We start from the raw sequence: 17,231 nt of genomic DNA, 5'->3' as shown, positions 1-17,231 counted from the left end.
GATTTACTTCATAGCAACATTTTCCAGGCTTCCTGAATTAATGATTGTTAATGTGTCAAGAAATAAATCATTTATTATTATTAATGTGTTAAATTTGTTTTTCATTGTTATTGAAAAGTCCACTGAGGGAAGTGCAGCAAGGAAGACATTGATAGGCAGAGAAGATCCCTGCAGATGTATAGCAGAACTTGTTATGGGAAAAGAAAAACTTGAGCTGCATGAAACAGCAAAGTGAGACTTCTGAGCTTTGCCCTGCCCTGAGGGAATGGCTTTGTGTTTGTCCCAGGGGTGACCAGTCACTTTTCAGTGTGTCTTGTCACTATTCACTGGGTTGGATCCTGCTTCCTGTCCGCAGTGGATTTGTTTTATGGATGCTGTGGAGCTCTGTGTCAATGTCCAGCAGTGTGCTTTGGTCCCTCAGGAGTGCCCTGGGAGGCAGCTGAGCAGACAGGCTTCCTCACAGGTGTTCCTGTGGCAGGAGCAGTGCCAGCAGCTCCCCAGGGAGCAGCAGTGTAGGTGGTGTGCTGAAGGATGAGACCAGCTGGCCCTGCAGAGGGAAGGAAGGGGAAGGACAACACACAAGGAGGAGGCAGCCAGAAGAGGAAAAGAGAGGCCCTAAATGGAGAAAGAGCAGCAGTCATCTGTGTCTAGGGCTTCAAGTGTAATGATTTTGTCTACTCTGCTTCAGGCTGCTAAGCAGTTATATCACAGGGTCTGAATGGTTTTTTCTGCAAAATGGATCCATGTCTTCATAGTGGCTAATATCTGAGCAAGTGGGAATAGGAATTATGTTATAAATTTGCTTGATAGCCGGTTCCTTTACACATCAGTTGCAGTGGCAAGCTATAGTGTCTCATGTTCCAGCCTCTTTGTTTCTTCACCAGTGCCAACTGATACCTTTTTTTTTCCCCCTGTTATAAAAGCCTCTTTCCTCAGTAAACTCTTAATTTATTGATGAAAGCACAATAGTCTTCCTCAAGCTAAGCTTCATCCCCTTACAGCTGTGCAGCACCTCAAGGGTAGAGATGCTGAATTCTGCTGGAGTTTTTCCAGGGGCTCCAGTCACTCCAGTGCTTTCAAGCTCTTCATTATGCTGTCTCCAGCTATACTCTGGGCCTTGTATTTATTGATTGTTTTCCTTCCAAATCAGGCTGATAACAGCAAGCAGATTTTTGATTAATCATGTTTATATTACTTTCTTCATCGAGTGTTTCCAATCACTGTCTAGTGAATGGCACTGTTGATCGTTATCACTGATCTGTCCTGGACTCCTGATTGATGTTTACTGATTCCCACATTTGTTTATCACTAACTCATGACACTCTTCATTTTAAGACGCATTCAGAAGTTCAGTAGGACATCTTAATGCTCTGAAAAGAAACTGAAAATGTATGACTTGCTAAAGAAGCTCAATGTAAGTTGCATGCAACACATTACTGAATATGTTATTTGCTTTCCAAATCTTGGTGAGCTAAAATAAAATCCTATGATTTATACATGGTGACTTGTGTTTACTTGCTCTCAGCACCACACTTGGTATCATTTCATCTTCTTCTGCTACAGTTATCTCACTGGTCCTTCTCAGCTTTCCTCTGTTGGTGAAATGTTCCCCCCAAAATCACGAGTGTATCCCACAGATGATCAACCTTAAACCTGTCTTGAAGTTTTTATGATGGAAAAATATTATGTATACAGGAAAAAAACCCAAATAACCACTGCTAGAAACAGATAAATTTTGTCAATTCACTTAGAAGCTGCTTTTGAGCTTCTCTGAGATTTATACAGCTTTTCCCTCTTTAACAATCAGGCTGGGTATTCTCCTAAAATAGGTGGAATTGTGCATACCTTTGAGAAGCCAGGTGGTTATAAGCAGTAGAAGATGAGGTCATTGCTTGTAAAATGCTTCATAAAATCGGAATTATCAATCACTCTTATTGATTAACAGGTGATTTGCTACAACCCATCAGCAGACCTCAAACAGCCTCTGTAGGAGGGATTTTGTTAACACTGTCCCTTGGATTTTTAGGATGCATTCTTCAAGAATCAGCATAGACTTAGAACAGGATCCATGGAGCAGAAGATAATGTGCAATTATCTTTATATGTATTTTATTACAGAGAAATTCACTAAGGACAAACCTCCCCAGCACATTCTCTTGTTACAGGATTCTGTAAATGTCATATAAAAGCACTGCCCTCTACTGCTCAGGGGCTTTCATTAGCAAGTATTTAATTAGAAAAAACCCAACACTGTTCTTTTTAATGAGAATGATTGTATAGGCTTGCCTGTAAGAAAGACTTGGGATCTTTTTATTAAAAGAAAAAAGCTAATTTATAATTTCTAAGAAACACAAACTACCCATGTTCTTATGTTTACACAGAGAACTGATATTTTGTCAAGAGTTTAGAAGAAGCTTTATGCTTCTTCTCAGGCAGTGGTAAAGAAAAACACATTTTCAAGTAATTGCACCTTTCAAAACTATCCTTAAAATCTTCCATTTTGTGGAATTGTGGCCACAGGAAGGCAAAAGAATGGGAGGATTTCAAGTTGTGAAAATGCGATTGTAGAAAAAGACTTAATTCCTAAAGTAAGGGAAATGCAATCTGTTCAAGCTGTCTGGAGAAAATTCTTGTTGCTATTTATCTGCTAATTTTACAGTACATTTTCTTAAGAAATGTCAGGTGCAAACCACATGTGAAAACAAGCTGAAAAGATGCAGAAATACTGTTATTACAGTCACAGCAAAATAGGGAGGCAACAGCCATTGTATCATAGGAATCAGGATGTCACACCTGGCACTAGACTAAGTTTTAACAAGATCAGCTGTTTTCTAGAGAAAATTTGAGGCTAACTTTTGCCTCCTGACTCCTATTTATAAAGATGAAATTTGGAGTCATTAGCCAATAGAGAACTTCAGCCCAAACCCAACCAATTGGGGGCAACTAAGCATTATAAATGGCCTCTGAGGGAGGTTGGTGGTGTTTCTCCATTGGGAGAGGCTTCTGAGGACAGAAGATTTTTGTGTGGAGCTTGTAGTGTTGAGAGAGTTTTAATTCATGGAAGCCTTCTGGGTTTTTGTTCGTTTGCTTCAGGTAAAGTTGGTTTTTTTTAAAAGTAGTTTTATTTTTATTGTGTTAATTGATGGCATGAGCTGCAATGTTGCTTTGGCTTTGTATTACTATGTAAGTAGCAGGTTGTGAAAGAACATTAATTTTTAGTGGTATTATAGCTATTTAAAATTTGAATTTGGTTTGGGGAGTCTTGTTAGTAAAGTTAATGAGTCTTCTGCTGAGCATATGAATGTGCAGATACACTATAATGGGCTTCTTAATAAGCAAAAGTTAAGTATATTCTCCTATGTTGCACCTCAAAGCAAAAGCTATGAAGCTTGGTCTCAAGGGCTTTCTAGGTGGAGGGAGGCTAAGACAAGCTGGTCATCATCTCTGTGAAACCCAGAATTTGTTGTAGCTTAAGAGTTATAGCTTTTGTTTTGTTAGGGCCCAAGATGGGAACAGCACTGATTGGGGAGCTGTGCCTGGTGAACAAGCTTCTGTGTTCTGGGAGCAAAATCTGCTGTGAAGGCAAATAATCTGTCTGCTCCTCAGTTTGCTTAGCTTGCAAATTCTGCTGGGCATCAGTGACTAATGGCTTTGGATTTTTCTTTATAGCAGTGGCATAGTTCTTGAGTAACTTCTTTATTGTATTAAATAAAGCACAGTTTCTGAAAGACACTTTTAGAGCTTTTCCCTCCAACTCTGGTTTCTGTCACTGTCATTATAGAATGAAATTCTGGTTGCTAATGAGCTTTTTCTTCCTTGCTGCCTTTTGTTTTGAGAGGCCTGTGGCTGAGCAAGCTGGGTTTTGCACCTTTAACTTAGTTACATTTTGTAGGAACTTCGCTCCAAAGGAATTAACTTGTTCCTGGTTCTCAGTTGTGTCGTTGTAAGGCTGTTTGAAAGTGTCTTTGCCAGCCATAGGGAAAGTGTTGGACACAGTGGCTGAGTTGCAGTTCAGCTTAATCACCCAGGGAAGGGCTGTTACTTAAGCAAGATGAGAGCTTGGATAATCAGGCACTGGTAATTTCTTTAATTTCACTCTTACTCTTGTGCAGAAGGAGGACAGAGCAGAAAATGACAAAAACTAGAAAATTCTTGATTTAAGGACACCACCTCATAGAAACTGCACCTAATTATTTTAGGCTTGGAAAGGTTCTCTTTTATAGAGCTCTTTCTGGATATTCAGTGCTTAATAATCATAACAATAAGGTCACAAAAAATCTACTGATGTTTTGCCTGGTGTTTGGCTGTAAATGCGAGATTGAGACATTTGTTTGGGTGTGGCTGTTCTCTGTTTTATGGTGTGCCTGGTTTGGGGAATAAAAAAGCAGAGCCTTTCTAGTGTTAGTTTAAAGGCTGAGCAAAATGGCTGGGGATTAATCTTGCAGACCAGATGCCAAAAGCTGGCTTGGTTCAGCTTGGGAGATGGCACAGGTTTTGCCCTCCTCTCTCTGTTCCATCTTTCCTGTAAATTGGCAGAGGGGCTTGGAAAGTGCTGGGCTCTTCCCATCAGGCACCAGTGAGTGCTCAGCAAAAGTTCGACAGCAAAGTGCAGAAGCACAAGGTCTGTGGCTGGGCTGCAATTCTGAAACAAGCTGGGCTTTGTTGATAGCAGAAGCTTTCTGGAATGTGCGTGGGGATGAGGAATAATAAGGCGGGATGAGTGCTGCCTGGTGCTGGGAATGCAGCTGACTGCTCTGGGTTCTCCCATCCTCTCTTTCAGAGCACGGCCATGGGGGATGCAGCAGCAGCAGAGCAGCCGGAGCCCAGGGGTGCTCACTGCCAGCTCTTTGATTCCAGCATGAGGAACATGGCAATGAGACTGAGGACTTTCCAGCAGTGGCCCCGCACTGCCCCTGTGTCTGCCCGGGATCTGGCCAAGGCTGGGTTTTTCTACGTGGGCCCCAGGGATGAAGTGCAGTGTTTTTGCTGTGGTGGTGTCCTGAAGGACTGGAGACCTATTGATTGCCCCATAATAGAGCACATGAAATTCTTCCCTTCCTGTAAATACATCTGCGGTGAGGATGTTGGGAACCAGGAGGTGCTGTCCCTGCAGGAGATCTTTGACACTGTGGATGGGCAGTTCCTGAGTCTCTTGCAGGGGATAGTCAGTGAGGAGACAGCCCTGCCCAATGAGCCAGAATACCCCGAGATGGTCACAGAGGAGATGAGACTGTCTACATTTGAGAACTGGCCTCAAAATTCCCACATGCATCCAGAGCAACTGGCTAGAGCAGGGTTCTTTTACACAGGTGGGTACTCTGGAGAAGTGTCCTTAACTCTTACTCACCTAAACTTCTGAACGTTTCACTGTGTGTTATTGGTCTTATAAATACCTGTGAGTGTGTGTGTTGTAGTTAAAAACCACATCCTTCCTTGTGCCTGTGCTGTTTCACTTGCTGCTTGTGCACAGTTTGTTTCAACGTTTAACTCCTGTTTGGGTACTGAGGGGTCACTAGTACATAAACTCCCCTGCCAGCAGGAGTGGAAAAGGTGGTGTGTTTTAAACAGATGTTTTACTGACAGAAAAGTGTGTGCTTGAAGATCCATTGAGTGTAATTTATTCCTTGCACTGCTAAAAGGACTTGAGAAGCTTGGTTTGTCATGTTTTGCATAGGCTCTGTCTTGCACTGAAGCCTTTTCTTCTCAAAACCCCAAATCTGAGTGAAAGCTGTATGGAGTCAGCACATCTGGCTTGTTGTTCTAAGAACACTTGATTTGAAATACAGAAATAAGATACTTTTTTTTTTTAGGAAAACTTGTAATATTTCTTGTAATCATGTGTATGTGAATATCAATATAATGTTATTGTTTCCCTCTGAGAATGCTTTGCTGGTTAGGTAATAGGTTTGAAGAAATACTCATCTCTGAATTGACCAGTCAGAGGAAATACTTGTGCTATGGTAGATTGTGGTTAGTGAGCAAAATGTGTTCACAGGTACAACTAATTACAGCTCTGCTCTAAATGCAGGCAGGGGGGTTGGATGGGGGGGCTGTGCATGGCAGCTCAGCTGCTCCCATAGATGCTGCCTGTGAGCTTGTGACTGCCTTCTGGAATCAGCTCAACCAGCTGCAGCTCTGGGAGCTCAGACTGAGTTCCTGCCCCTGTACAATGTGCACAGTGTTGGTAAATTGTCATGTGTTCATCTCTTCTGTCCAAAGCCTGTGTTTTGTGCTGAGTCTTGCCCCAGGTTCTCACCCAGTTAGTGAGGGTTAGTGTAGGGCATGTAGTGTCTCAGATATCAAACAATCTCTTGATCTCTCTTTCAGGACAAGGAGATGTAGTGAGGTGTTTTTACTGTGATGGAGGTGTGAGGAGCTGGTCCTTTGGAGATGATCCTTGGAGGGAACATGCCAAATGGTATCCAGAGTAAGTCAGTCTTGGTTAACAAATACCCCTCATAGCAAGGCCAAAAGATAGGTCGTGCATTTCACACTGACAGATTTCTTTCATAGGATAGAAATATTGGGATTCTCTCACCTTAAAAGCAAAATAAGATGCTCAAGTTCAGGTGGAATGGCACAGTTCAGACCTGAGATTTCACCTTCTAAGAGTTCAATTAAAATAACTTTCTTTGACATCAAAGAAGAGCTTTCATTTCTCCTACTCTGAGGTACTAGAAGAAATGTACTGTAAGCTTTAGGTTTCTGCAGCAGTTCTTGTTTCTTCCTGTGAACTGCTCTCTCATCAGAGTTCCTGTGGTCTATTCTAAAGCATGTTACAACTGAGCTCATCCTGGGCCAAAATGAAGACTGAATTAAGGGGGAGGAGGGATCATGATCTTCTTACTTTTCAGCCTTTGTGCAAGGGGTGGGCAGGAGAAACCCTGTCTTTAATGGATATATAGCGGTTTGCTTATTGCTCATAGCACTCTTTTCTTCTAAAATTCAAACTACTACTGCTAGCTTCACTTGGGAGATCCTGTACTAATGTATTTAAACCTTTCTGATCATAGGTGTGAATTTTTACTGCACTCAAGGGGGAGAGAATTTGTTAGCAGCGTTCAGGCAACCTTTTCTACCACCCTGCTGGCTCCAGTGAGTCATGAATATTTTGTGTGTAGTGGATTAGGTTTGGTAGATGGTGGAGTTTTGAACACACTTTTTTGTGTCATTTTCAGAGGCATTCCTGGGATCAGACTGAGCAAGACTCCTCTCCTTCCCAAGGTCAGTGCAGTAATTCCATGGTGTTTTATCTTCTGGTGAACTTGGTGCAGTCTGAGTTCCATCATCCCACCCCAGCTCCTGTGCCCTCTGTAGACAGGGTGTTTGTGAGATGTTTTGATATTCTAGCAGCTGTTTCGCTTTGGTTTTAGGAAATGGTCTCTAGCTCAAGAAACAAAGTTACTTGTTCTAGTGAGAGCTCTTAGTCTAAGACCAGAGATACTTAGCTAGTCTAGAGATCGTGTGAATTTTGAGTGCTTGCCTAATTTACCTTTGGCTTTTGCATGCTCTTGCTGTTGATGTCTGTCTGTAAAGTCTTTCACTACAACATTTTAAACAGGCTTGATAAGAAACCAGAGAACAGTGGAGGGTCTAGGCATTCATGGAAGTGTTGATCCTAGGGATTATTCCCATTTATCAGTTGCTCCCAGAAATGTAAGTAGGTGAAATTTGGCTCCCATAAGCTTAAGCAAGACTTGAGCCTTTGAAGAGATTGCCAGCTGAATTTCCTGCTCCTGTTGTTACTGATGAATGGTTAAGGTAGGAGAGGCCTTAATTGGGATGTTCCACTTGATGTTCATGAAAGCGGTTCTGAGGCTTCTGTTCTGGGATGTGAAAACAAAGATAAGGATTCTGGGCTGATGCCAAACACTGGAGACTATGTTCAGTGATAAAGTAAAATAAACCATCCAAAATAAGTGTCTGGGCTTTTATGAAATTAGTTTTGATTAACTTTCTTGTGAATTATGATTTGAAGTAAAAAATAAATGTGGATGTTAATCTGGCTATATGGATAGCTTGAGGAGTGTTCTAGAATATATTAATGCCATTTTATGTAGAATGCCGTCAAGGAATGGCACACTTTTTGCCCAAAGCTCTGCCTTTTTGGTAAAGTATCTGTTCACTGCTTTACAGATCCTCTGAGAGATTGGAAATTGCTGGCTCATCCTTCTGAGGATCAGAGTGCCATAGTGCAGAATGTCCTGCAGATGGGCTTTGACCCCACCTGGGTGGCAATCCTGGTGGAGAATAAATTTGGGCTGACTGGGACTTTCTACCTGTCTGAGTCTGAGCTGATCTCAGACCTGCTGCAGTCAGGTGGGGGGGCCAGCAGCAGTGCAGGAAGAAGCAGAGGTAGGCCTGACTCACACCTGGGCTGGGGTTTAACCTCTTCCTCATTGCATCTGGAGCACTGCTGGGAGTGTCTTGAGGGTCTGCCTTCACTCTGCCCAGGCTGAAATTAAGAGGAGTAATGTCCCCAAACCTGCCTTCCCTTGGGAGCCTGAGCAATGGGGTTCTGATTTAAAGAAACCTGGAGAAGCTGTGGTTACTGGGATATCAGTGGCTGTATCTGCCTGCACTGAGCTGTGGTGGGAACGTCCCTGGTGTTTCCTGCTGCCCTCAGAGCTGCAGTAACCAGCAGCTCCACGATGTGGAGGCTTGTGCATAGATTCACATCTGATCCAGACAGAGGCAGTTGTCTGAAGCAAAGCTTCTAGGATGGATGATCACTTCAAGCCTATTTAAAATTGGATCAATAACTTGATGAGAAACAGCCATGCTTTTTGTCTAGATAGTATGTATTTTCCTTAACTTCTATCTTGTGTTATCTGTTTTGTGAAGCCTGTTTGCCAAGTGAAGTTTACTTGAAGATGCAGTTCCAAAGCTCCTGCCTCCACAGCGTGGTCTGCCATTTCTGTAGCTAACATGGAAAAAAAAAAATTCCACAAACCTGAAATTTTGATTACATAGAAGTATAGGAGCTGGAATGACCAGCTGATGTGATAGATAAACCAACCTCGAGGAGAGAATGTGATATGGACAGACAGGCATTGGCAGGGAGTGAACTTACATAGCTGCTGAAGCACCACAGAGAACATCAGCCACACCAGGCTGGGTAAAGAAACTTTTAACTAAATGCTTCTGAGGTCCAGGGTATTTCATCTTTTCACACAGCACTGTCTGGAGAGGGATAAAGGGGGTAGCATTCAATGCCATCCTCTTTTCTGGTTATACAGGTGCTGTTCAGAGAGAGACTGGAACATCAAGACAAGAAATGCGATCTGTGCAGCAGAAGGAACCAGGTGCTCTGGGCTGGCAGTGGTGGGGCACTGAGCTTCAGCATAATTGGGAGGGTTCTAGAATAACAGTATCAGAGTGGTACCTGAGCACAGAAACCCTTTGTCAGGGATTGGAATGCCCCTGTGAAGCAGCTGTTACAAAAAAATCCAGTTTATCAGGATAATTATGTACCATAGTAAATGCTGTTGATCTGTGTCCCTGCTCGGTCCAGCAGGTGTAGATAAGCTGAATCCTGTGTAGATAAGCCAGTCTACAATAGCTGTAGTTTTTCAGCTTAAATGAAACTTGCCTAAGAGGTACTTTTGCCATCTTCACAGTCTGAACAAAACAGTGGGCAAGTTGCAGTGTGACTTCCTAAGCTGTCACAACTGGGACTCTGGAGCTGTGACAACACTAACAGTTTGGGCTTTTGTTTTTTTCTTTTTTGGTAAAGATGAGCCTCAGCTGAGCACAGAAGAACAGCTCCGCCGCCTGCAAGAGGAGAGGATGTGCAAAGTGTGCATGGACAAAGAGGTGTCTGTTGTGTTTGTTCCCTGTGGCCACCTGGTAGCTTGTGGAGAATGTGCCCTCAATTTGAGGCTGTGTCCCATCTGCAGAGCTGTCATCCAGGGGAGTGTGAGAGCTTTCATGTCCTGAGCCATGATGCACCTGAGGGGAAAGATAAGTCTGTACAACTCATTCATAACTCAGCAGAGGGAGGAAATAAGTAAAGGGTTTGATGGTGGAGCATTCTTATTTGCAGGGTAGTTTGGCACAAGTGTGAAAACTCACTAAATGTGCCTCCCATGCACAGTGTTCCTAGGAAGAGCTGCTGGTTTGATGTACTCTTGCTGATCTTGCTTTAGGACTACTCCAGGAAAACTCTGCTGGGTTCTTTTGTCCTCCAAAATGAGGCTGTTGTTGACAGAGATTCTCCTTCTCCACATTTTTGTGTTCTCAAGTGACTCTTTGCTCGCTGTGTTGAAATCAAAGGCTGTTTTTAGCCGACTCTCTGGTTCTCTCACTCACTTAGCAGTTGTCAAGAAATTATTCTGCTAGGGATTCCTTCAGGAAGTTTGATTGAAAATGGGAGTATTTTTTGTGCAAAATGCATTCCATTGAGACTACAATACTCAGCAGCAATGTGTTGTAGGGGAAGGAGAATCTACCTTTTTCTCCCCTTTTTGTTGAATCTTTGACAACTGATGAAATGTTTCAGTAATACTCAAATTTGCATAACTAAGTGGAAAAGCCTGGCCTGACTCTCCAACCTCTCTGCTCTCAGCTGACCTCCCCAGGTGAAGGCTCTTTGCTCAGGGTCACTGAATGGTCTCCTAGAAGCTTCTTATGGAGCTCTTCCCTGGCTGTTGGGTACTATCCTACTAGAAAACAGCTCTGGAAACACACCTTTTTAGACCGTCTCTTTTCTGGCTAAACTGGTGATTCTTATTTAAAATGGAATATTCTATCATGTAGCCAAAAAGAGTAAGTTACATCCACAGTATCCCTTGTTAACTGAATGGGAAAGGAAATATGTTTTTAAAAATAAACTGTTCTTTTTCATGGAATAAATTTTTTCCTTTGTTTAATTTAGTAGGCCTGAGTATCTGACTAGTACAATCCCCTATGAGGGGAGGGCTGTGATGGTGTCCTAAGATGTTAGTGACATTAGGCTGTAAATCACATCTGTCCTTCAGTGCTGCATGGGCATGAGTAAGAAAACCAACTGTTCTCACCATCCACTAATTTCCTTTGGAATTCACCAGACAGCACATGGGTCATAGAGCCTTCAGATGGTTTGGCTTGGAAGGGACCTTAAAGCTCATCTCATTTCAACCCCCCTGCCATGGCTAGGAATACCTTCCACTATCCCAGGTTGCTCCAAGCCCTGTCCAGCCCCACCTTGGACACTTCCCGGGATGGGGCAGCCACAGCTTTTCTGGGCACCCTGTGCCAGGGCCTCACAGGGAAGAATCTGGCTTGTCCAGGTTATCTTAAACTGCAAAAGAAGAGATAAGGATGCAGGAGAACAAGGATCTGATACATGAAACTGTGCAAATGGGGAATAATTCTGCATCTGAACCCTTTGCAGAGTTTTGGTGGGTGGCTCTTTAGTCTGTGGCTCTGGAACTGCTTCTCTTTGGTTCCAGCTCTGGTTACTAACAGGCTTATGGGCTTGCCTATGAGTAAGGTGTCAGTTATCTATGTGGATCACATGGGAGGGCAGCTCTCTTCATCCCTGCTTCAGAAGGGAATATTAGTTCTTGGTAAAGCTGAGAGAAATTGCAAGTTGAGTGGTTTAAACTCTGCAACTCTTGGAGGAATTGGTTGGGTCTCTGCCAGACCCAGCAGCTTTCCTAGGGAGCAGAATGTCACCACCATGCCAAATAAGGTGTTGTCTGGGTTCAAGATATCACTGGCTTTGTTTTGCCTCTATAAATACAGCAAAAGTGTATAGTTTAAATAGATGTGCTAATCTGAGAAGGGAAAACAGCAGCTCAGTACTGGAGCAGTGTTATTTCCTCCCAAACTCATCTCAGTGTCACTGGAAACTAAGCAAGGCTGGAAATGGACCAGCTATTTCTGGGGTTTCTCCTACTGAACACTGAAAATTGTGGCTTTTCCACATCAGGAAGGGAGGAGCTGGGTTTTTTTTCTGTGGGGAAATGTCCCTTCAGAAAGAGGTACCATGCTGTTCAAGAAACATCTCCAGGGATGTCTGTCCCCAACAGAGGGAGATAAGGGAACGCACCTGAGCACCACCTTCAGCTGCTCCCTGCTCCTGGATCAGGCTGGAGATGGGATGGGGTGGACTGGCACTCTGTGCCCTCACAGAACAGAGGGTCACTGTGTCACCTTGTGGTACTTGGAGTGGGTCTAGCACAGAGCAGAAGCAGGAGTTCTCAGAGCACGAGGATGAATGGCTTTGCTAATGAAAACTGGAGGAGGTAATTAAGTGTGGAATATGACCCTGGGTAGCTTTGTTTCTTCTCAGACTGATATTTTTTTTTTTCTTATGATTAATGGCAGTCACTGGGACTGCATATTATAGGCTTACCTGAATATGGGCTTGGTGTTTGTTTTACTCCTGTTAATTGGTGCTTTATGCTACAATGAACACAGGCAATTGAATGGTAGTTCTGAAGCTACTCAGTCATCCCACTTTTATTTAGTTGATCTTTACCAGTGTGTGTTAAAGCCAAGGGGCAATGCTGTTAAGTGCAGAGTTTGATGCTTTATCTCTTTAGAGTACTTGGCAAGTGGTTTTGAGCAGTTTTATTGGTGAAAGTGGCATCAGGGCTTGGTCAGTTGGAGAGGTGTAGTGTTAAAAACATGCAGACCTCAAAATAATTCCAGAAGTTCCCTCTTATTGCCACCTAAAAGAATTGCTTCCTGAAACTACCAGTGAAGTGTTTCACCTGTTCAGAGCTGAAACTGTTATTTTTCTACCATCTGTGTTGAATTTTAGTACCTCCTGGTATCTGATTGATAATATTCTCTCTGAGGAAAAGAAATCACATTAAACCAAAAAGTGTGAAGTCAGTGCTTTCTGAGAAAAGATTAATTTAAAAAGCCCCAAACAAATGAAATCTTTCATGGGAAAATCTCATTGACTAGAGAATGTGTATTCTTTTCCTTTTTGTTTCCCTGCCTCTCCCGGGAACATCAGGTGGGCAGGCAGGAATGAGTGTGATACAGAAAGGAAGTGAATAAAGGAGAGGTAGAGAAAGTGTTAATGGTGTGTGCACACTGCTGTGTGGGATCTCAAAATGGAGAGTAGCTTGTGTTTCACTGATATTTCTTAACTTGGTAGTGACACAATATTACTAATAAGGGAGGTAGTTGTGTTTTGTCAGGCAGAGCTGTCAGGGTTGAGCTTTTTTCTTTGAGTTACTAAACTAGGATGAAACTAGTTGTCTGTTTTGCTCAGTCAGAAGCTGTGGCTTTTGGTGGCTAAAAGAAGGGGAAAAAACACCCTACAGAAAACAACATTTTTAGTTGCAGCTGCACCCAAGCAAAACTCAGGATGTTTGGGTATCTGGAATAGAAGTCACACAGAAGCAAAAAATACTCTTAATGCTTATACATTTGGGTTTATAAAAAAGTATTTTGCTTCCTGGGCCCCTTGGAATGAGACAAAAAAGAGATTTAGCACTTAATGTTTTTATTTTTTTCTTAATTCTTCCCTCACACTTCTCCCTAGCATGGCTTCTAGCTTGACCCTTCTGAAAAGCATTTCTCTAAAAATGCCAAGTAATCTCAAGAAGATTAGGCAAGTCAATAATGAATTACAACAGCACTTGGAAGTAGCAGCCCAAAAATGCTAGGGCTGGCTGACAAGTGCTCCTCCTCTGCTTTTGACACTTAACATGCTGGGAGACACAGCAAACAAAACTGACTTGGTTTTGTTGTTTTTTTAATTAATTGCTGCAGCTCATTAATGCAACTTTATTACACTCGCATTCCCCCTTCAGCCCCTTTCCCCCCCCTTGAAAAACCTGTCACAGATGAAATTCTTCCATCTCGATGTTACCATGGAATAGGTGTGGCTCTAGGTGAAGAAGGCAGGCGCAAACCCACCTCTGATCCATGAGGAACTGAGCCTTTTCCAGGGTCCTGCAGCAGGATTCAGCTGCATATGTGGCTACACCAGGGTTAATTTAATGTAGCTGGGCAGACCCAGAGTAAGCTACAGCTGCTCCAGGAATGGCTTGGCTGGTTGCAGTGGGGTGAAGCTCCCTGCTGAGTGAAGAAGTTTTCAGCTGTTCAGCATTACAGGAGTTAGGCCACAGAGCACTGAATTCCAGGACAAATGCCTACTGCCATGTCTACAGAGAATGAGCAAGGGAGTCCTGGGTGGTTGGGGAGGAGGAAGGGAAGAGTTCTCATCTATAACTTAAAACCCAACAATGCCTAAGTAACTCAAGTGTAAAAAGCCCCCACCTAGTTTTATACAGGCAGGGAGGAGATGAAGTTGTGTTAGGGGATTGAGGCTCTGTTCAGAAAAAGGGGAGGAAACTAACTACAGAACATATGAAATGTCCCAGGGTGTTATGCAGTGCTTCCTTCTTTCTGGATCCATGGCGCAAGGAAGCAGCTCCAACTTCAACTGTAGCTCTTGAGAGAGGCTCTTGGTGAACTTGTTCTGCCAGAGGTCTTCAGGCCTGTGCCATTTCTGGGCCAGTACCAGCAGACTGTGGTAGGAAAGGTTCGTCAGGGCACTTGGAGAATTAAAAACCAACTGTGTGGCCATTCTTTGATGTACATTCATTGCATTTGAAAAGAAGACAAGGACCAAAAAAATGGAATGGAGTTCACCATCCTGCATTTCCTCTGCCAAAGATCCAGGCCCCAGGGGACTGTTTCCTGCAGCACCTTTGGTGGAGTGCAAGGTTTATCCATCCTCTGGCTCCTCTTCACTTACGCAGGCCTGTAAGAGGGGGAAAAGGTGAAGGCAGGATGTGAGTGTGGAGCAAGTACTCAATTGCTTTCTTCATGTAACAGAAAGGGTGTGGAAATAATGAAGACAGTTTTTTTTCTTTCGTCTTCTGGACTTTTAAATATAATTGACTACAGATGAGGAATAGGATTGAGAGCTCAGAAGTAATGTGGTTAAGTAGTCTTCTAGCCTGGAAAGAATGCTATGCATATGTCAGACCTGAATATGCTGCAGTTAGGCTCAAGTGTTAGATCTATGGATCCTCAGCATTTGGAGCTGCATAAAATTTGGTTAGGAACTTAAAAAGCTAAGGGTCATCTCTAGGATAAAAGAGCTGCTTGAAATTGCAGTGATGTGCTTTTTGTGTAGGTGCAGCAGGATAAGCAGATCTAGTTTTGGAGCCAGCAGTAAAGGTGAGTGAATGCTTTGGCTGAAACATCACCTCTTACACATGCAGCTTCAGGATGATCAAAAGAGTTTGCAAATTCATGTTGTTTGTTTGGGAAAAAGTCTACCTAGAAAGAGAAGCAGAAGTGTTTTGTTTTGTGGGTTTTTTTTCTCCTCAGAAAAAAAGTGGTATTTTTTTTCCTGTTTAAGTTTCCTTTGTAAATTATTCTGGTTGTCAAAGTTGGGAGGGGATAGGTGGGAAAACAATTCTAAAGGAGTTTTCCTCCCCCTCCGTACTCCAGTGTTTCAGTCTTGGATTTTGACTTTTTGACTCAATGTTATTTGTGTACTTGTACATCTTGGTGTATTGAAGAACCCACTTTAAGCCAGTAAGGGATGATGGTTGTATGGGGGCAAGTCCTTTAATGCTCACAGCTGCTTCATGCCTGTGGCCAGCAGACAGTGCCCCACAAAAGATTGATTAGGGACCATAAAACTGAGCAACTGGAGCCTCAGATCCCCCAATTAACCAATGCCTCCTGTTGCTGCCTTGTCAATACTGAGGTCTCCATCTGATAAAAGTCACACCCTGTGTTAACACAGGGCCCTTTCCACTGGTAGATCTGAGGAAAGGAAAGTCCATAAAATCTGGCTACATGACTAAAATTAAAGCTTTTAAGGCCCTAATGTGATGCAGTACTTGAGGTGCCAGATCAGTGTCAGGGGCTGGAAACTCACAGCTGTGCAGTTCACTGCTTGGCCTTACAAACACAGTTTTAAAAGGCAGGAAGATCCAGTGCTCATCTCTGTACCTTTAAATAAACAGAGGGTACCTCCTGTCATCCAGCAGGTTCCTGATTTAGCACTACCCTGTGTACAAAATCACACTTTGAGGCTATTCTGCTTTATAATTGAGATTGCACAGTGCTGCTTTACAAAACAAATTTGGAGAATGATGTCAGGAGACTGAAAGGATTCAGCAGGCAGGAGGTGCTGACAAAGGCTCAGGATGCTCTGGGCACTTGGCAGGTAGTGCAGGGGGCTCGGAGAGAACAGCTTGAGTGAGGAATGCCAAAGCTGGCTTGGCCAACACTTCCACAGTTATCGGTGCAAAAACGCTTTTGTGCCTCAAGTGATGAGAATTCTGTTACTACAAATGAACAAACAAGAAGAAAAGCAACCCAGAGCTGAGGTCCTGTGCTGTGCAGCACAAAGGGAGACAGTGGCACCAGCAGGCACAACCTGAACTTGAGCTTCAGCTGAGGGAGGGGGAAGAGTTCAACCCTTCCTTCCTAAAAACTCACTGGAAATATTCTCATTTAGCCTCAGGTGAGTAACTCTGGCTTTCAAGAAGTGATTTGCTATCTTTTGGGTAAGTACCTTGACACAGAAACTCAGGCACTGAAGACTAACATGCTTCTATCAGGAGTTCTAATGTATTATTATTATTAAATAATTAATGTGGTGCCTTGATTGGTAATCAGCAGTGAGATTAAAGGCAATTCTTTTAGGCAGTAAAACTTCCAGAACAAATTTTTTCATGTTGATTTCAGCCTCTTTTATGTAAGGTTGTGACTTCAAACAGTAACTATCACAACCAAACTCCCCTGGAGTCAATGAAATGTGGAGCAAAAGCAGTCGTGGAACCTGAAAAAAATTCCTTTTAGAATATCATTGTTGCTGTGTGAGTGTTCAAGGTGTGATTTGAGATGAGCACACTTAAATCTTGCCTTTGTAAAAAACAGTACAAAATGATGGTTGATTGTTGTTGTTGGTTTTTTTAAAAAGAGAAAAATAACACCTGACTTGAAAATTTGTGAGGTTTTCCACTAACTGGAGGCTTGCATCTGAGGTCAGGGAGATCATTATGATAAAGCTGGGACATAACTGGATTATGGTGTGGAAATATCTATTATCAGTAACTGTTTGGGGAGATGTTTTCTCCTCCTAGTAGGAGGCAAAGGTATTTAAGAACTTCTTTCAGTGCTGTGGCTGGAGGCTGAAGGCCAGAACTGGGGTGCACAGTTTGAATACTGAATTTAGCAGCTCATGTCATTGTTCTGTGGAGTCTCAGATCTCTAAAAACTCATAAATTTGGAGAGATGAAGAAGAGAGTCTAGAGA

At 42.9% G+C, this 17,231-nt stretch overlaps 2 protein-coding genes across 4 annotated transcripts in view; one reads left to right on the top strand and one right to left on the bottom strand.

Moving 5' to 3' along the window:
* The first annotated feature begins 2,919 nt into the window (after nucleotides 1-2,919).
* On the top strand, nucleotides 2,920-10,870 carry BIRC7 (baculoviral IAP repeat containing 7). 2 transcript variants are annotated; one of them, XM_069034374.1, is made up of 8 exons: nucleotides 2,921-3,092; nucleotides 4,780-5,308; nucleotides 6,327-6,426; nucleotides 7,013-7,094; nucleotides 7,178-7,223; nucleotides 8,136-8,354; nucleotides 9,239-9,304; nucleotides 9,736-10,870. In XM_069034374.1, the coding sequence occupies exons 1-8, from the start codon at nucleotides 3,057-3,059 to the stop codon at nucleotides 9,936-9,938; spliced, it is 1,281 nt and encodes a 426-aa protein (XP_068890475.1). In that variant the 5' UTR covers nucleotides 2,921-3,056; the 3' UTR covers nucleotides 9,939-10,870. The 2 variants fall into 2 exon arrangements, with proteins under 2 accessions (XP_068890476.1, XP_068890475.1); XM_069034375.1 differs by lacking the exon at nucleotides 8,136-8,354 and having other exon boundaries at nucleotides 2,920-3,092.
* Nucleotides 10,871-12,483: 1,613 nt separating this feature from the next.
* Nucleotides 12,484-17,231, bottom strand: part of NKAIN4 (sodium/potassium transporting ATPase interacting 4) — a 51,492-nt gene continuing 46,744 nt past the window's right edge. Inside the window, exon 8 of one of the 2 annotated variants that reach the window (XM_069034293.1) lies at nucleotides 12,484-14,712. In XM_069034293.1, the coding sequence (XP_068890394.1) occupies nucleotides 14,703-14,712 (10 nt within the window). In that variant the 3' untranslated portion in view covers nucleotides 12,484-14,702. The remainder of the gene's footprint in view (nucleotides 14,713-17,231) is intronic. The other variant, XM_069034296.1, reaches the window with a different exon arrangement.

Source organism: Aphelocoma coerulescens, chromosome 20 (genome assembly GCF_041296385.1).
Source record: "Aphelocoma coerulescens isolate FSJ_1873_10779 chromosome 20, UR_Acoe_1.0, whole genome shotgun sequence".
In the NCBI taxonomy this organism is placed as follows: domain Eukaryota; kingdom Metazoa; phylum Chordata; class Aves; order Passeriformes; family Corvidae; genus Aphelocoma; species Aphelocoma coerulescens.
Note: the sequence above shows the minus strand (reverse complement) of the source record. Positions and strands in the feature narration are given on the sequence as shown.